This window comes from Ruditapes philippinarum, unplaced genomic scaffold (assembly GCF_026571515.1).
Source record: "Ruditapes philippinarum isolate M1 unplaced genomic scaffold, ASM2657151v2 ctg2792_1_1_1_1, whole genome shotgun sequence".
NCBI lineage: Eukaryota > Metazoa > Mollusca > Bivalvia > Venerida > Veneridae > Ruditapes > Ruditapes philippinarum.
The window spans coordinates 98,264-118,292 of record NW_026860042.1 but is presented as its reverse complement, the minus strand read 5'-3'; the positions used below and the strand labels follow the sequence as shown (position 1 = coordinate 118,292).

Sequence of the window (20,029 nt, the reverse complement as noted above, 5' to 3'; positions counted from 1 at the left end):
TAGCTACAAAATATATAATATGCCGTATTTTTCTCCCGCGAAAAATATGCTACTGTAGATCTATTGTATTTTCACTGAATATTTTTAAAGTTTAGGAAGGCTAAAATTATTGAGAAAGTCACTCGGTGTTTCTCTTTGACTCAATCTCCCCTTCATATTAACATAATAATTATATGTAACACTTTAAGTCTAAAAAACACACTTATTGTCGCTTATTGAACACTCCAATTCAATTTATTCCAACTTATTCTTAATAATATCAAATCAGTGAAATCACTGACATTTTGTTGAATTGTCTCGGGAAGTTAAATTTGTATTTACAAACTTAAAGTGTATAGGCCTACGTTTGATTGCTCAAACTAGAAAGCATGATAATATTATTATATATATTTTTATAATTTAACATTTTCCTCGAACGCGAGTCTGTGTTCTCTCATTAGCCAGGGAGTTAGTTAAAGTAGACACTGTGGTAACAAGCAAACCAATTCTGAACGTATAGTGAATCAGTTTTCCTTTCTATATATTTCTTGTCAGATTTGCATGATAAAGTAGTATTTGTTGGCGAAAATTGAAACCTACGGAAAGTTTTAGCGCACGGACATCGCACCCGAAATAAGAAGGGTAACATATTCTTGTATCTCATCGAACCTGGTCAATTTAATTATTTTTGAATAGAAGTGATACATACTAATGGACAGAGTTCAGACAACTAAAGAATTGTGTAAATTAAACATTAATTAGCAAAGAACCATTTTTTATAGTCTTCTAGCTGGGTCATGTGGGGGTTACGTTCATTGAACGCCGCCTTTCCTTGTTGATATTGTTTATCTATTCTAGCTAGTGTTCCCGCTCCCTACGACATGCTGCGGTAAGATACGCACTTTATTGGAAAGCTATCTAATCAAATCACTTCATTGTTCTTTTTTATCTTAAAAAATACGACAGTTTATCATGGTTATTAATTTAATCTTTGTGTGTAAGAATTTATAATGCGGTTAGCGATATTTTAGCTTTAAATGATTTTGATTATTTTAATAATAGTTTGCTAGTAAAATTGCCTTTTTGACACCAACTTTGTTCTCATTTTTCATTTTAATGATAACACATTTAGCTATTGATCAGTAAGTAAATAAATATAATCAATTTTTTATAATTAACGAGTACATTTCACCGTAATTGTGAGACGAACCCTAAATGACGTCTATATGGGCGCCGCCATTTTGAAATGGACGTCACGTCAGGTTACAACGTAAGTCAACGGGGAAAAATATAATTTTAACATTTTGACCATATAACTGACTTTATGAAAAAAATGAAAAACATGCCTAGAGATATTGACGTCAGGGTTAAGATGACATTAATTTAAATGATTTTACTATTATATTAAATAAAAAATGGAATGTTCAAATTTGATGGGACAGACTATAGTTACATTATTTTTAAGAATTGTAGTTGTATAAATAATAAATTTAAAAACGTTTATATAATGTTATAGGTTCTGTTGGTTCAAAGATAATATTTAAACTAATTAATGATAATTAAATCATGTTCTCTCTTTTTAGTCTTTACTAAATGAAATAATGAATAATAACAATAAACAATAGTTTCATTAAAAAGTGGACAATTCTTGTGATTATGTTCTTCTTTGTGTTATACGATAGTAATATTATCTTGAATTTTAAGTGATAATGTCTGTTGTACAATCGGTTGAATGTTGAACAATTGCGCATTTACAAATGCTGTAAACATTTCCTCCAACATCAAAGTCTGAAAATCAGGTTAGCTTAACCTATTCATTTACTGATCAATTCTTATATTCGTCCAATCTTTTGTTGTCCGAATGAATTTAAAGGATAATGTCTCTTATGAAGTTAACAATGCAAAATGTCTATGAAACATTTCACAACATCCCTTATGCTAATTAAATAAGACATTTGTGAGACAAACATTTGTGGTAAATATTGATGGATTGTATTGTAAATATGTATATATAATCAACTATCAGACGTTTGCAAAAAATAATCTAACTTTATTGAATTCTCATTTAAATCTTTTTGACTTGAAATTAAAAAAATACGTTTCTAGAAATTTGGTTAGAAACATCTATCTCTGAGTATTATTGGCAGGAAATGAGTAAGAGAATATTCCAGTTAAAATGTAACTGGTGACAGACAAAAGTCAAAAGATAAAAGCTTAATCTATCTCTGTTACAGGACCTCAAGGTCCAATTCAAACAGACACATAATGATGGCATATCAAAATTCATGACCACTTGATCATAAACAGAAAGACCATCCCTTTCCTGGATAACTAAATCTATTAAAAATCTAATTTACAAAACACAGCTCTGTAACTGTATTTAAAAGCATCAAATTAGAACAAGTCATATTATGAAACAAGACGGCCAAGATGGCCCTAGATACCTCATCCGCGCGATTACCTAGCCAAACATCCTGACCAAGTTTTATTACAGTTTAGTCAAAAATGTAACCACTAGTGTGTTAACAAAGTTTTTCCATATTTGAGCAGTGTGACCTATTCAAATTGGACCTAGAAATCATCAAAACAAACTTTCAGACCAATTTTCAGGATATTAAGATCAAAACAGTAGCCCCCAGAGTGTTAAAAAGATTTTTCTATTTTTAGCTACTGTGTCCTAATTTTTCATCCGAGATGACTCATGTTTACGCTCATCCGAACAATTACCTGACAAGCATCTTGCCAAAGTTTTATGACAGTTAAGTAAAACATGTGAGCACTAGAGTGTTTACAAGGTTTTCCCATATTTAGGCGATGTGACTTAGTTTTCAACCCCAGGTAACCCATATTCGAACATGACCTAGAAGCCATCAAGGCAACTTTTCAGACCAAGAGTGTTCACAACATTTTACTATTTTTAGCGCCTGTGACCTAGTTATTCACCCGAGATGACCCATGTTCTAACTCATCAGAACACTTACCTAGACAAGCATCCTGACCAAGTTTTGAAAAAATTAGTCAAAAGTGTGACTACTAGAGTTATAAACGTTTTTTTTATTTTTGGGCGGTGTGACCTAGTTTTTGATCCCAGGTGACCCATATTCTAACTTGACCTAGAAAATATCAAAACAAACTTTAAAACCTAGGATATATGGATCAAAACAGTAGCCACTAGAGTGTTAACAAGACATTTCTATTTCTTGCTCCTGTGACTTAGTTTTTCATCCGAGATGACCCATGTAAAGCTCGTCCGGGCAATTACCTAGATAAGTATCCTGACAAAGTTTGGTAATGATTGAGGCAAAAATGTGACCGCTAGTGTGTTAACAAACAAAAGTGGACGGATGATGGACATTCAACTATCCTATAAGATTTAAAAACAATATCTCAAAAAGGCAAGAATTAACAATTATATGACTCTTGATTTGAAAGTTTAAAAAACATATTAAATGTTGCAGATGATGATAAGATAACATACAAAGAAACAAACACTCTTCACAAATCACAAAAGGTGCTGCTATCAATAGATCAAAGCCCTAGCTTTCTTGAATGTACTTTATAGAAATGCAAACAAAAACAGAGGCTCCTTATCAATGTCCTCAAAGGAGTGACATCATCATTAGTAAAGAAGGTGTATTAAAGCACCTGGCCAACCTAAATGCCAACAAAGATGACGACCCTGACAACTTAGACCAAATGTCATGGAAGTGCTGAGAGAATTTTGCTGACACCATCTCTGTTCATTTCTAAAGGTCCCCGACAACCGGCCGTTTTAACTACAACCCAATAGTGCAAATGTATGCCCTGTTTACAAAAAGGTGATATCAGTGATACCAAGCATTCTCTACAAAACACTCGAATAAAGGTAATAAGAATAAAGATGTTATGCATGTGCGTGAGTTTTCTAGTTTGCATTTAATTTAAGTTTTTGTAAATAAGTACGCATTATTATGATTATAAAACGTCGAATTATTTTGCTATGCTATTTTCAAAAGTTTTAGCTCGGTCAAATGTGTTTCGTTAGACCGTATGGCAGTAATAACAAGAAGTTAATAAAAAGATACTCGGACAAAGTAAAAATGCTTTATTTGCAAAAATTATGTTGCCATAGCATTTTATATTTAAATCTAGGAAACACTTCAAGTTAAATATCTAAATTCTCGAAAATGTACTTTACATTTACGTATCTATGTTCATATTAATATATGCTTAATATATATGTTGATAAAAATATATATGCTTATAACTATATGTTGAATAACTCTTAGGATATGTTGCCTGCCTTTTAACTTTGTCTTTTGACGTCTTATCTATGATATGCAGGCTTCATAACATCTGATCCCCTTTCAAATTTTCATTTTGCTTTGTTCGCCAATTGTTTTCTTGTTTAAGCACACGCTTGTTATAACGTGTTTACCATACGCCGCTTTTCATGGAACGACACGGAAGTGTCACATTGAAGGTTCCATGATAACCACCAAGTGAAACATCTGCGGATGTTTCTAAATTCCAATTTTTGTCATTTCATGTTTCAATGTTTAATTCTGCTTAAGCCGGTGCAAGGGAGAGTGGACGGTAGTTTGCACTTGACAGTACCGTCCATAAAAAGGCCCAATCAAACCGAGTCTGCAATTTATAATTTTGTCGTGTTGTGCTGTCTTTAGGAATTCTTATTTTCTCAATTTTATCGCCACATCAGCGTTGTTTGTGCTTTTTAGTTTTAACTTTTCGACAAACTACTGACAATACCAGAAAAGTTCGATATATTTCTTTATTTGGCGTATTTCGGTATGCGTGGATGTGTTATTGGTACTCTTGTTTTTTAGGACAAAACTCGTAGAATGTCATTTATAACTCACTTATTTTTTGTTGAATAAGCTATTCCGTAGGGAACTAATGAAATTTAACAGCAGTGAAAAATGTTTAATAGGAAGTAGCACGGTTCATATTGATTTCAACTCTGATGATCCTTTAGATTACTTAATAATTTGTACGTGTATAGTTTTAAGAAATATCCTTTATATTATTATACTAGTTTAATTCATCTTTGGTTTAGTTTGTTATTTTAAACTTACCTATATTTCTTTTATTTATAATCAGTTCTTCCCTGCAAATTTTACAGAGGGTCAAGCCATTCTATTACATACTCAAACTTCTCACAGTGATTTGATTGGTTACGCTGAAGTCAATGCCTCTAAACTTTACCTGACCATAGAAAACGACACGTGACTGCAAAATAATGGTTATTAAACCTTTGCAAAAGAAAACTGATTTAGATGAAAAATGTTGTTTTTGTAGCAAACAAACATCATTGCTTCTATATGTGAAAGACAGTTGATAAAACCAAACTTATCCATTAGCTAAATACAAATTCGAACAAATAATTTTTTTCTTGTGAAAAGAGTGGTCTAAGTAGCAAAGTAAAAGGGGGAGTGCATTGCGTAGGAGTTTGAGACCGACTTTGTCCGACACAACAGGCCGTTTAAACGTAAGTTTAAATACTGAAATAAACCCATTATTTCACAAAATTGCCTCTGGACGCCTTTATTTATTACCACATGCAAGCACCTCTGGACGCCTTTATCTATTACCACATAAGCGCCTCTGGAGTCCTGTAAATTGTTTTGCAAAATTAAGATATTTCAAAAGGAGGATACTCAAAGTATATGCATGACCGCTTTTGACCATTTCACTATGTAATCTATATAGATTAAGAAGATAATAAGGATGCTTTTTAGCTCTCATAATTATAACAAGACATAGCTGTTAAGTGATTTTTATACTGGAACAAAGGGAATTTCATGCTCTATAAACACAGTCTTTTATATAAATGATCAATTAAGAGATAAAAACAGAACTATCACATTATCACACACCGCCGATTTTGCGACTCCATTAAAAACGGTATTGCACCGCCGTGCATATATTATGACGTTACGTCATTTGCGTTATACATGTACACTCATAGTGTAATGCTAGCGTTAGATTGTAGGCGCGTCATTGAAAAAGGATTTTTTTTTCACTTTGAACACTCTTTATTTTGATATGTGATAAAAGGAATATAATATTCTTGTAAGTTCAATACTAATGTATTTATTTCGTTGAATAAATTCAGTATTGAAATTACACTCATTCAATATCCTGTATTTATTTTAGTATTTTATATTGTGTCTCAGTATTGGAATGGTGCAGGAAAGATCCCTTCTTATCTATGTGAATACAATGCCATAATTAACATATCTCTATGAAGGAATGGGTTAAAGAATAAAAAAACAATACTAGTAATAGCAAACAATGAAATAAAGCACAATTGCTAAACTATTTAGCATAACAAAGAGATATGATTAAATCATAATCAGTTGGATAAATAACCATGGACCAGATCTGAAAGATGAATTGTAACCAGTCACATGAAATACATGAATTGATAGTGACTTACAGAGATTCAAACAATAATACAATAAAACACAATACAATACAATACATTACAATACAATACTATACATTGTGACATAACATTAAGTGTTGTTTTATGTGTTTGATATGTATGTGCTAACAAAGCAAGATACAACAAAAAGTTAAACGATAGAGACATTGGTAACACTGAAAGTTATTTAAAATAGGTGTTATAGGGATTTCTGTGTAAAATGTTTGCCTCGATCAAATAATTGCATTAAGGTGTTGTTACAGATAAATTCCATAAAGATAACTATCACGCACTATTTCATACACAAAGCTTTAAGGATTAATTTTCATAGGGGCTGTTTTTTACTTGCGAGTTCCTCTTTACATCAATTAATGGCAGAAAACAAATGTAAGAGAACTTTACTTTTGTAAAAAAAGTCACTTAATCATTGAAAGTGAATTCAAATTTTCTAACACGTCCTTAACTGAACATTTACGTAGTACACCGAAGAATGGGAAACTCAAAATAAAATGAACTCAATACTTAAATTGAAATTAACGTGGGAATCAATACGTAGTCAGAAAAAAAAACAATACTCTGTTACATATACATGTATAACTGCTATATATAATCTCATACTATTTAATCACATACTTCCGCATCAGTGCTACCATACAATAATGCTATATCCTGTCTGTCTGTCTATCTGTTGTTTAGTTGCATCTGGCCGTTTAGACACTTAATGCTGATTTATCTGCAAGTGCAAACCTCAGACATGTCATCAATCATGCCCTTACAAGGGATATTTTTAAGCATTAGGTGGTGATAGTTTACCTCTATGCAATTAGCAAGGATTATAAGCCAAAGATATGAATTTTGAGGTAAGTCAGTAAACATTAGTTAACACAATGCAATACAACACAATTACAATACAAAACGACATTGGCATACTTATTGTAGTTTAATAATTCAGTATAAAGTGGAGCTCAAGATTTAAAGCTAATTGCACTATCTTTGGTGATTTTGATGAAATGTTGTTTAAACAATTCAGACACATCCGTTCAGAAGAGAGAGAGAAAGTACATTGTTAGATAGACAATGACAATAATACAACAAAGAACTTTGGAGAAAAAGAAAAATATATAACATTATTACAGTAACAGTTGTATTTATTGCAAAGCTATCGACAGACGTAAATAATATGAGAACATACTAAAATTCGATCTGTTAATAGATAAGCAAAGTAATGTAGATAACTTATAAAGAACTCAAATAGAAAACTATTGTATTTTAAGTGTAGACGTCTTATTGCACAATAATTACAGTTTTACACCATTTATTATTTTGACAGGCTTGAAAGTTGTAAATCAACAATTACAGCATGACAATGAAACACTACTCCATTATGCAAAGTAGCTGGTCATGTTTCTGATTTATGAACAGCATAGATTTGTATCATTGTATATAACAGTTTTAAAAAATTGCCAAATATCCGCTAAACATTGACCCAATTATATAATACAGTTCGCATAGGTTCGAATATCATAGTCAAAATTACACTTTTATATTATTTAGATTCTACTAATGCACACTTACAAAATAATTTTAAACTGAACCACTCACATGGGTGTATGATAAATAAACAATCTGGATTCGAACTGGTATAAAACATTTTTCGATGTCTAGTGTCACTATTTTCGTTTTTTTAAAGATTCATGACGTGTGCGACCAGCTTAACTATTAGCATCATAAACGCGTATTCTATTCTTTACGACATATTTTCTGTAATCCACAAATAAGAAATACTAACAAAAGTGGCAGCGAATTATTTTGTACGTTGCATAATGTCTGGATCATTTCTCTATTGGAAACCTGATACTGAATGCATTGAATTGTATGCTAAAAATAATGAACTGAATGCTTACATTGTTATTAGAAAGGGTGATCCCTCAGAGGAGGTAATCACAACAAATTACATGACAATTGCATACCGATTGAGTCTCTACATGGGGGATAATAAAACAGTGTAACCTCCTCAAGCTCCCTGACACCGCCGTGCGGTACTCAATTTTCTACACTTATAGATAGATTAGATCAATTTATTTCAGCAAAGGAAGCATATACATAGTTGACAATATAACATAGGATAAAATAATGAGCATTATTAAATACTATATCACATTCGAGAAAACTATGACATGCTCACCAAAACCAAGGATAACACAAAAAAGGGCAAAAAATCTCTTATTTCCATTGTGGTCCTTTGTATTGGCGGCATGACATAGAGAGGCAGACCTTAATATAATCATGTTTAAAAATACCAATAAATCATAATAATGTATATCACAGTCAAATCTTGAGTTAATGCTACTCCTGTTTACAGCTAGGATTTAAACACATTACTAAAATTGTAAAAAGATAAATAGCAGACAATTTAAAATCCTGAGCCGAAATATGTAAAAAACATAGTAAAAAAAAATTAAATACTGTTCATAAGATGACTTTTGATGGCAACCTTAAAACGTTGTAACCTGTTGATCTCCGTTATCTCTACAGGTAAATCATTCCATAATTTAATACCAGAGAAAGCAAAGGATTTAGAACCCTGATCTTTGACCTTAGGTAGACAATACCCACCCTTTTGACTAAGTCTTGTACTATAATTATGTATGGAATCTTGCGAAATAAAGTGTTCAGACATGAAATCCGGAGACAGGCCATTTTTTATCTTAAAAACATGACACAACATTATCTGTTCAACTCTTTTGTGGACCAATAACCAGTTAACGGACTTAAAGTGGGATGGGTAAATATGGGCACTGGAGTCCAAGTCAAGTACAAATCTCATTATTTTGTTTTGACAAGTTTGTAACTTATTTTTCAAAGACTGTGTCAAGCTATTATAACAAACAGAGCATGCATAATCATAGTGACACTTAATAAGAGACATAACCAGAAGTTTTTTGGTATGCTGAGTAAGAAACTCTTTCTTGCGGTAAAGAAATTTTAACCGAGAGTTGGCCTTCTTAAGAACAGACTCGGCCAAGGCGCAAAATGACAGATTTTGGTCTATAGTAATCCAAAGATACTTGATAGATGAAGTTGATTCAATGGATGTACCAGAACAGTTTATATGCAGGTAACATTGTGACCAAAGCTTTTGCCTGGACCCAAATAAAATTGACTCGGTTTTACCCAAGTGCAATGACAACTTATTGTCCACTAACCATTGGCTGACCAATTCCATATCATCTGTCAATGCCTTTTCAACAACAGATAAACTTTTATCAGATACAAGGATACCAGAATTATCAGCGTACAAAAGCAATTTATTTTTGACCACAGCTGACATATCATTTACATAAATTAAAAAGATCCAAGGATTGAGCCCTGAGGAACACCACATGTTATTTTGGAATTGGAAGAATAAATACCAGAGACATCTACAAGCTGCTGTCTATCTGATAAATATGATTTGAGCCAATTTAGGACGTCAATACTAAGACCTGATGGTTGCAGTTTTATTTAAAGAATGGAATGGTCGACTGTGTCAAACGCTTTCTGCAAATCCAGCAGCACCATACCAACAACATTATCTTCATCATTTTCATACCTGATAAAGTCTGTAAGGTGAATCAGACAAGTATCAGTATAGAAGCCACTCCTAAAACCTGATTGAAATTTATACAGCAGATCTTTATCCTTAAAATAAGCTTCAACCTGGTCATAAACCACCTTTTCAAGGATTTTAGATACAACATTAAAAATGGACACAGGTCGGTAATTACCAACAGACAATTTGTCGTTCTTTTTAAAGAGGGGGACAACTCTTGCATATTTAAGATCATCAGGGACTTGACCTTGGATAAGGGATAAGTTTAATAAACATGCTAGATTCAATGATCCCGATGAACCAAAAATACGTGACACTGCTTTACAGCTACCACATAGCACTTTGCACGTGCTGTTATGACGTGTTAATATCTGGAGAAAGGGTGGTCGCTCGGAAGCATTGTTAGCCGAGTTATAGTACCAGTGAACGTTTGAAAGCACTCTTTTTCAGAAGATGTAAGACGGAATAAATTTCGTTCTTGGATTTTTTAGGGTCAATTTTCATGGAACAAATTTGTTAACGATTTTGTAAGAAAGCAACAATAGATCATTCATAGCGCAAATATCGATCTTTTCTGGCATATTTCGGCAAGGGAATTTTTTATTTCGTTTTCGCCTACCTTACAAGAATATTGTAAGAAGAACATGTAATGATGAATCATTTAATTGTATTACAAATGTACCAGTACATGTATACACCTCGTGTTGAAAATGACAAATTTCATGTCAGAAAAAAAAGTAAAATGTATATTATTTATTTGCTGATTATTGTGTACGTATAAACCGACCATATGAACAGTATAGCTATCAAAGGTGTTTCATAACAAAGTATGTCAGTGGCATCTTAATAAATGGATGCCAATTGTCTGGCCTCGTTTCTTTAAGTCACAGCATTATATAAATAGGTTTTACCACTTTATACTTATGCTTTATGACAGTTCATAAATTTCATAAAAAATACCCCTCTTTAATTCAAACGTATCACTTTTGTATTCCCTGCATTTATTCAAGTTCGTCCTTAATGTGATATTTCCCATGTACAAAATCATAAATAAAACATATACGGTTTGTGAGTAACATTGAAATATATCAGCCCGAGAAAATTACTGTTACCCGAGGAATTAGCTAACATTATTTTCCACGCGATGATATTATTAATTATTTTTTTACCCAAAACTAATACTTCATTGGGACACTATTTCTATAGGTTTCTATAATTCAGATTTTTATTGAGTACTGAGAAAAAAATAGACTGTAATCAATGTAACAACACAACATTTTTAGTCACATGGTACACTTGAATTAACAGTAAGAATAACTGCCACATTAACAATACAAAACTAATGAAGGGTAATAATACGATTTTTTCCCAGATGTTTAACAACGGCACTTTTAATTATAACGTAAAGAACGTATTTTCACATCAACATTGCGCGGTAGTATATAATTCGATGAAATAAAAAAAGATCTCTAGCGACTAAAAGAGTCAATACTAAAGCGTCGACACTTACAGAAAAAAATACGTCTCAACTAGACATAATAAACTCTTGAAAAAGATTATTCTAATTTCAAGTTGATTAATAACGTCACTAATTCCTGATCCAGATCTAAAAAAAAACAACTAAAAACCTTTCGCTATCCGACTGCCACTACTCACGGTAATTATTAGTTTCAATTTCTTCAATTTAGTAAAATAAAAAAAAGATAGCATGTGCTCAGTAGAAGTGAATACTTTTCAATTGCTGATTTTTTTAATTAATATACATAATAATATTGTTTTAAGAATGTAGAAGATTAATATGTATAAATAACTTTTTCATATATGTTGTAAGTCTATGCCCGGCCATCTCCCAGGCTACTCTAGATTAAACAATCAAAGGCGGAGAATTGCTGTCCACCGGGTAATTATTTCCTACAGAGGAACGAGAATGTGATTGCTGTCTTTTTTGCCTCTCCTCTACCAATGTTGCCTCGATATAATAACATGATTCAGACACCAAGAATACTGGGGTAAATACTTCAGAAAGAATGGCGTTTATTAACGTTATTTATTTAATTGTGAGCTCGCTCAGGGTAGCGTTCCCTTTGTCACTTGTAAGTTTAACAGAATTGTTGTTTGTGGATATATTGTATTGATTGTCCAATGCATATAAAGGACAAGTTCTGATATGTATTATTTTGAAAAGTGTGCACGTAAATTAAAAAAAATTGAACAGAAGGCCTGCAGGATCCTATTAATTTTTAAACAACCTTCGTGATTTGGTATTTTATTTTAGAGAATTTTATGTTATATCTCTTTTGAAAATATAATATATTTATATACGAGGGGTGTTCCAAGATTAATGTTACTTTTGTGTTTTCTCTTTGATATAAGTCGTAAAGATCATTTTAACTTGCCTTGCCCCTCAAAGTACTCCCTCTCTCCCCTTATGCTTTCAGTCTATCAATCCACTTTTTGAAACAGTTTTTGTGCTCATCAATGGGTATACTCATAAGATACTGGTAAATGCCCAGAGCATTCTGGATTTGCATTTTTTTACAGACAGGTGAAATGTTAGTTTGGGGAACAAGAAATAGTCACAGGGGGCTAGGTCTGTTGAGAAAGCGGGGTGGGGGGAGAACAGTGGCCTTTTCCGCATTCAAACACTCAGTTACAATTAGTGCCTTCTGAGCTGGCACATTGTAATGCAAGAGTCTGGGGAACTTAAAACATGTTTGTTGCTGGCGGCGTTGATAGAGTTTCTAAGGTTTGCGAAGTACAACGTCTCTATAGTACTTGCCTGTGACAGTTCTACATGTCAGCACAGGAATTTGCACGACTGTGCTCTAGGATATAAAAACAAAACCTTTCTCACTGTTTATATTATTTTGGCAATGCTAGGGCGCCTTGCGTTTTTGATGGCCCATATTTGATTAGAGTATTTTCGTTTGGGTTCGGAAAAAAACCCACCAATGTTTCGTCACCTGTGGCCAAATTGCCAAAAGCCGTTTTGCTGTTTTTCGGGTATTTTTTCAACAAACAATTGGCCTTTTCAACTTGGGACCTCTTTTGAAAGTAAATGTAGTATTCACCTAGCAACTGATTCTTCAAAATACAACGAACACGTGCTAAAGGCAAGTTATCGTTTTTCTTCAGGATTTGTCGAACTCTTTCAATATTATGTTTTGTCGTTGTTGTTGCAGGGCGGCCTGTGTGAGCAGCATCTTTCAGCTGCTTGTGTCATGACTTAAATCGACCAAACCACCTACAAACAGTCATATTCCCCATAAAAACACATACCTCGCAATGAATATCCTTCGGTGTTAAGCGAAGCAGAGACGTACATTTTAATGTTAAAAATTATTAAAATTGTTCTCGTTTAAAACCACAAGGCCTGCAGCTTTGATGTTTGGTATTACATCATCTAGTGCTTCTCTACAAAGATTGTTCATATAATGACCCTATTGTCAAAAGGGCACCTGCCAGTGGGCCCCTCAGTTTTATATAAAGTTATAAACTGAACATCACTAATTCCGCGTCATCACTTGTTTCAAGGTAATGGCATATTTTTATGTGAACAGTGTTAAATTTGGTCAGAATTGACATATTTTATTCAATCACCTAAACAACAAAGTTTTTGTGCAAACATTTACAATCTGTCCAAAAGAGTTAACTATAGTTTCTAATCGAATAAGCTTCTTTTGAAAGAAGTATTATTTTTAGTGGTGTTAGACCTGTTTTGATGTATTTCCGGTTTAGAGAAAACGTGGTTTAATAAATAGAATAAACAAGGAAAATCGAGAAATTATGCATTATTGATTATTTATTCCTCACAAATATCGATCCTTACGTCCATAAATTGGTAGCAGAGCGAGGTTTTCTTTGGGTTTTCATCGGCAAGACTGTATTATCGAATTTGGACATTAAGAAGCGTCAGTGTAATAGTAGTCGGACAGTAAGGTCGGACAGTCGGTTTTAACATTATGAGTGAGAAAGGGGAAAAGGGTACTTCTAGTACCGAATTACACACGGAGGAATCAAATATCGTTGATATGCGGTTAAGAAAATCGACATTGAAGGCAAAGTTTACACGAATGAAGAATAGGTTAAAATATGAGATAGATGATAGAAATGAGAACAAGTCTTTGTTGCAAGGCTTTATTGACAGACTAGAAGAAGCTATGGATAATGTACATCAAGTTTTAAAAGAACTAGTGAATGAATATACAATTCAGGGTAGAACAAAAGAAATGTTAGTCACTATGTCAGAGATTGAACTTATAGATAAGGAATATGAGAAAGTGATACAGGACTATCATAAGTTACAAGAAGAAATTAAAAGTGAAAGTGATCCTGTAGATGTTAGTAAAAAGCAAAATTGACATTGATTTATCAAAGCAAATGAAACGAGTATCAATACCAATATTCACGGGTTCTAAGAAAGAGTATGAATTTTGGAAAGCTGCATTTACAGCTTGTATAGATAAAACCGAGGCAAGTGCTGAATATAAATTTTTACAAATGCGGCAATATCTAAGAGGGGAAGCTTTGAAGTCTATAGAAGGACTTGGTCATAGTGAAATTGCTTATGAAAAAGCAAAAGAGAGACTTGAAAGGAAATTTGGAGGAAAACGAAGAATTGTGAATAAATTCTTAGACGAGATAGAACAATTTCCACCCATAAGATATGAAAACGCTAAGAATATAGAACAATTTGCAGATTTACTGGATGTAGCCATTGTCAACATTAAAGAAACAAATGCTGAAGATTTACAAAGTGGGTTCATGTATTCACAGTTGTTAAAAAAGCTCCCTGAATCAATGATTGCGAGATATCAAAGATGGATATATGAAAAAGAAGAGATAGAATCAGTAGAGATATTAAATGAATGGATACTGAAGGAAGCAGAATTCCGAACAATAGCTATGGAAACAAAATTTGGTCTTGATGGGAAGTTCGAGAAACCTAAGGATCAACGGTCGTTCTTCGGTAACATGAGACAGTCACAGAGGGAGTGTAAGCTGTGTCACATGTCACATGGAATATGGGATTGTAAAGCAATGAAGGAACTTTCAGTGAAAGATAGATGGGAGAAAGCAAAATCTTTAAAGTTATGTTTTCGTTGTCTAGGGAACAATCATTCTGGTAGAACATGCAAAAGAGTAAAAAAGTGCGGAATAAATGGTTGCTTGAAAATTCATCACAGACTGTTGCACCAGCCATATTTAAATCCTGAAGCTGTAGTGTTTAGCCCTGGTGAAAATAAACAGAATACTTTGCAAAGCCAACATAATACAAACGGTCAGACATTTACAAGTCAGGCATATACAAGTACATGTACACAAAATGTTTATGTAGCACTTCGTACAGTTCCAGTTCTGTTGTATGCCAATGGTCGAGAAATTCCAATTTATGCATTATTAGACGATGGGAGTACTAGGTCATATTTAAATGAAGATGTTGCGAAAGAATTAGGAGTAAGTTCAGAGTACGAGACTGTAAAAGTGAACACTTTGAATGGAAAATCTGTAAATCTTGATACAATGTGTGTGAACTTTCAACTAAGCAGTTTAAATAGAGACATTAAAATTAACATGGAAGCCCATACAACACAAAAAGTAACAGGGAACTTGAGACCAGTAGACTGGACAAAGTATTGCGATCAGTGGCCGCACTTAAAAGGAATTCAATTTCCATCAATAGGACATCGCCAAAAAGTTGATCTTTTAATTGGGATAGATTATTTAGAGCTACACAGGTCGTTGCAAGAAATTAGTGGACCGGAAGGTTCACCTTCAGCCAGATTGACTCCTTTAGGTTGGACATGTGTCGGCCCAGTACCAATGAAAGATGAGGAAATCAATTTATTTACATTTCATATGATGGACACTGTGAAGAAAGATGGTGAGATAAATGAGATTCTTAAAAGGTTTTGGGAATTGGAAGAAATTGAGGGTAAGCAGGGAACTAGTTTGAGTGTTTCTGATGAGAAAATAATGAAAATGATGAAAAGTGAAATCGTATATGATGAAGAAAGCAATAGGTACCTGGTTCCAGTACCTTGGAAAGAAAACCAAAGTGAATTGAAAAATAACTATGAAATGGCATTTGAAAGATTGAAAAGCACAGAAAGAAAACTGAATGCAAATGCTGATCTAAAAGCTTGCTATGGTGATATTATTAACAATTATGAAAAGAAAGGTTATATTTCTAAACTGACTGAAAGTGATTTAAAAAATACGCAATGGACATTGCCACATTTTCCAGTTATACGTCTTGATAAGGAAACTACAAAAGTTCGGATTGTTTTTGATGCCTCAGCCAAGCATAACTCGCTGTCATTGAATGACGTGATTCATCAGGGACCGAAATTGCAAAACGATCTATTTGAAGTATTGCTCAGATTTCGAAGAAATGCTATTGCCATAATTTGTGACATTCAGGAAATGTACTTGCAAGTAGAATTATCACCTCCAGACAGACTTTATCATAGATTTCTTTGGAGAGAATCACCAAAACATCCAGTAGAGACATATGAATTTAATAGACTTGTTTTCGGTGTTAATGCATCGCCATTTTTAGCACAGTACGTCACCCAGCTTAATGCCAACCAATTTGAAGAGAAATATCCTCTTGCAGCAGAAACAGTCATAAATTGCACATATATGGATGATAGTATGAATTCCGTGGAAAATGAAGTAAAGGAATTGATTTGTACAATGAATTGACTGAACTTTGGGGAAAAGCAGGTATGTGCGCAAGAAAATGGCTGTCAAATTCCACAGAAGTATTAAATAAAATTCCTGTAGAATTGAGAGCTTCCCAGGTTAATTTGTCAGAAAGTGAATTGCCAACAGTTAAAACATTAGGCTTAATTTGGAAGTCAGATTCGGATGAATTCACATACAGCTATACAGAGTCTAGATCAGACATGAAAATATAACTAAAAGAAGTGTATTAAGAAGAATTGCTGCTCTTTATGACCCTTTAGGTTTTTTAGTTCCATTCACAGTGAGGGCAAAGATGATTATGCAGAAAATTTGGCTGACAGGATTAGATTGGGACATTGAATTGCCTGAAATGTTAGCTTGTGACATAAAGCAGTGGTACAGTGAACTTAAAGACTTGTCAAATATTAAGGTTGAAAGGTGTATCCATGCATCAGATGACACTGAACTTCATATATTTGTTGACGCATCAAGTGAAGCGTATGGATCAGTAGTGTACAACAAAAATTCAGCTTTACAGAAGCCTAAATTTGTTGCTGCAAAAGGAAGAGTCGCTCCATTAAAATCATTAAGTATTCCGAGAATGGAACTTCTAGCTGCAGTACTTGGATTAACATTGACATTAGCAATCTGTTCATCATTGAAAATGAACATTCACCAGTGTACATTCTGGTCCGATAGCATGAATGTTTCTGTATTGGATTCATAGTCAAAGCAGGAAGTATAAGACATTTGTTGCGAATCGTGTAGGGTTCATTCATTCACATACTTCACCTAGTCAATGGAGATACGTACCCACAAAAGAGAATCCTGCAGATCTGGCATCACGTGGAACGTCGATAACAGAACTGGCTGGAAACCCTCAGTGGTGGCATGGCCCAGACTTTCTTGAAAATACTCCGGAATTATGGCCAGAAAACAAAATGGAAATACATGATGTGGCTAAAGTAGAAATAAAACGCAAGTCGGCTTATAACAGCTATGTGACATTAAGTGAGAATAATGACTTTAGACTTGAACCAACAAGGTACTCTGATTGGAATCGTTTTAGTACGAATATCGGCTTGGGCTCATCGATTCATCGATAATTGTCAAGTTGCAAAAAAGGAACGTAGATTATCATTAGAATTGAGTGTTCAAGAAATAGAACAAGCAGAATATAAGATTATTCAAACTGCACAAGCAGAATGTTTCAGTGTTGAATATCAGTGCCTTAAAAAAGGAAAAAATGTATCTTCAAGTAGTAAACTTGCACCGTTAAATCCGAAACTGGACTCTGAAGGTGTAATGAGAAGTGACACTAGATTAAAGTTTGTAGACTTCATCTCCTATGATGCTAGATTTCCAATCATTCTTCCGCGGAAGCATTGGGTGACAAAATTGATAGTTAAGAATTGTCATGAAAAAACATGTCATGGGGGCACGAATTTGACATTAGCCAAATTGTCTGGTAGATATTGGGTCATATCAGCCCGTGAAGAAATAAGAAATTGGGAAAATCAATGTGCTAAATGTAAAAGAAGCAAGGCGCAGGGTTCAAATCAGATTATGGGCGCATTGCCAGTTGAACGCTTTGGACAATCGATGCGAGCATTTACCAATACTGCTGTGGACTATGCCGGACCATTCATTACAAAACAAGGCCGTGGGAAAACGAGACTTAAGCGTTACCTTTGTGTATTTACATGTTTAACAGTAAGAGCTGTACATCTTGAAATAGCTTACAGCTTGGACACAAACTCTTTTCTCAACGCTTTAAATAGATTTATCAGTCGTAGAGGTGTTCCAAGTGTTATTATATCTGATAATGGGACAAATTTTGTCGGTTGTGTTAACGAACTCAAAGATCTATACAAGAAACTTGATCAAAGTGCTATCATGAAAAGTGCTGTAAATAGAAAAATTGAGTGGAAATTCATTCCACCAAATGCACCACATTTTGGCGGATGTCATGAAGCTATGGTAAAATCGGCAAAGAAAGCGGTATATGCAATTTTGGGGAACGCGGATATCACAGATGAGGAATTAGTAACAGCAGTCGTTGGAGCTGAAAACTTGATAAACAGCAGACCTTTAACGTATCAGACATCAAACCCAAATGATGATACATACTGCGTTAACGCCCAATCATTTTTTGACTGGCCAGCTTGGTGGACAATTCGCTCCAGATATTTTGGACAATGATCGTTATGATGTTAAAAAACGATGGCGGTATGTCCAGGAACTCCTACGCCATTTCTGGAAGCGTTGGCTTAGAGAATACTTGCCAACTCTGGGATCTCGATCTAAGTGGTTTCAAACTTCACGTGACTTCAAAGCAGACGATATTGTGTTAATAGTTGATCCAAACACACCCCGGGGCATTGGCCTCTAGGCCGAGTGACAAAAGTGTTCCACGTCCAGATGGACATGTTCGTGTTGTAGATGTTCAAGTTGGGAGGAATGTATTTAGACGACCAATTTCGCGTTTAAGTCTAGTTGCAGAATCAAGCAAAAGTTGTTAGTGGCTCAAAGAAAAAAAGTAAACAGAAAAAGTTGTTAAATTAACATTAAATGTATTAAAAAATGAAAGCATAGTGTTTAAGGGGCATAATAATCCCCAGTGTCTTCTTTTAAGATTAATTTGATGAGAGGCATAGTGTTAAGGGGGCATAATAATCCCCAGAGCCCTCTCATGATAAAATCTAGTTTTTCATAAATGGTACATAGAATTGGAAGAATGAAAGAACTCGAAAGATATCGCAGATTTTCAAAAGACTCTAAAATACATTGATATGTTAATTAAAGAAAAATTTAGTAAGACTTTAACATTTCAGTTAAATGATGTTTGTTTTTTTGTTGACTATATGTGTGTTGTATTTCTTTTAAACTGCAGCAAAGTTAAAATTGAACTTGTGAAAATAGTTGCTGTTTAAATATAATCAATTATCAAAAATGTTTGACATTTAGTTTTTTAAGAACAGACTTTTACTGCTGTTTACTGTACAAAGGGTTGAATTTATCATGTGTAGATAAAATGATGAAGACATTTTTTAAATAGTGGGTTAAAAATAGTTATAATTTACATGTATGTACATTTTTATACACTGTCATTCTTCATACTAAAATAATGTTGTTTCACTGTTTTTTTTTTGTTAAAATGTTAGTTAAACATTAAATATTAAGTTTGGTCTGACATATTTTTGGTTTGAAAAGTGATAGGAAGTTTTCTGTTTAATCATGTTTATTTTTTTTTTGTGTGTTACAATTTCAAATGTGATAAGGGAAGTAATCACTGCATTAGAATGGTTGTTAAAGTAAATTGGATTGTCTCCCCTTAAAAA

At 33.6% G+C, this 20,029-nt stretch overlaps 2 protein-coding genes across 2 annotated transcripts; both read left to right on the top strand.

Moving 5' to 3' along the window:
• The first annotated feature begins 14,378 nt into the window (after nucleotides 1-14,378).
• Nucleotides 14,379-16,706, top strand: LOC132758684 (uncharacterized). The gene has a single exon (XM_060750373.1). It carries the CDS (start codon nucleotides 14,379-14,381, stop codon nucleotides 16,704-16,706), a length of 2,328 nt encoding a protein of 775 aa, XP_060606356.1.
• Nucleotides 16,707-17,708: 1,002 nt separating this feature from the next.
• LOC132758683 (uncharacterized) lies at nucleotides 17,709-18,890 on the top strand. The gene has a single exon (XM_060750372.1). It carries the CDS (start codon nucleotides 17,709-17,711, stop codon nucleotides 18,888-18,890), a length of 1,182 nt encoding a protein of 393 aa, XP_060606355.1.
• Nucleotides 18,891-20,029: the final 1,139 nt, after the last annotated feature.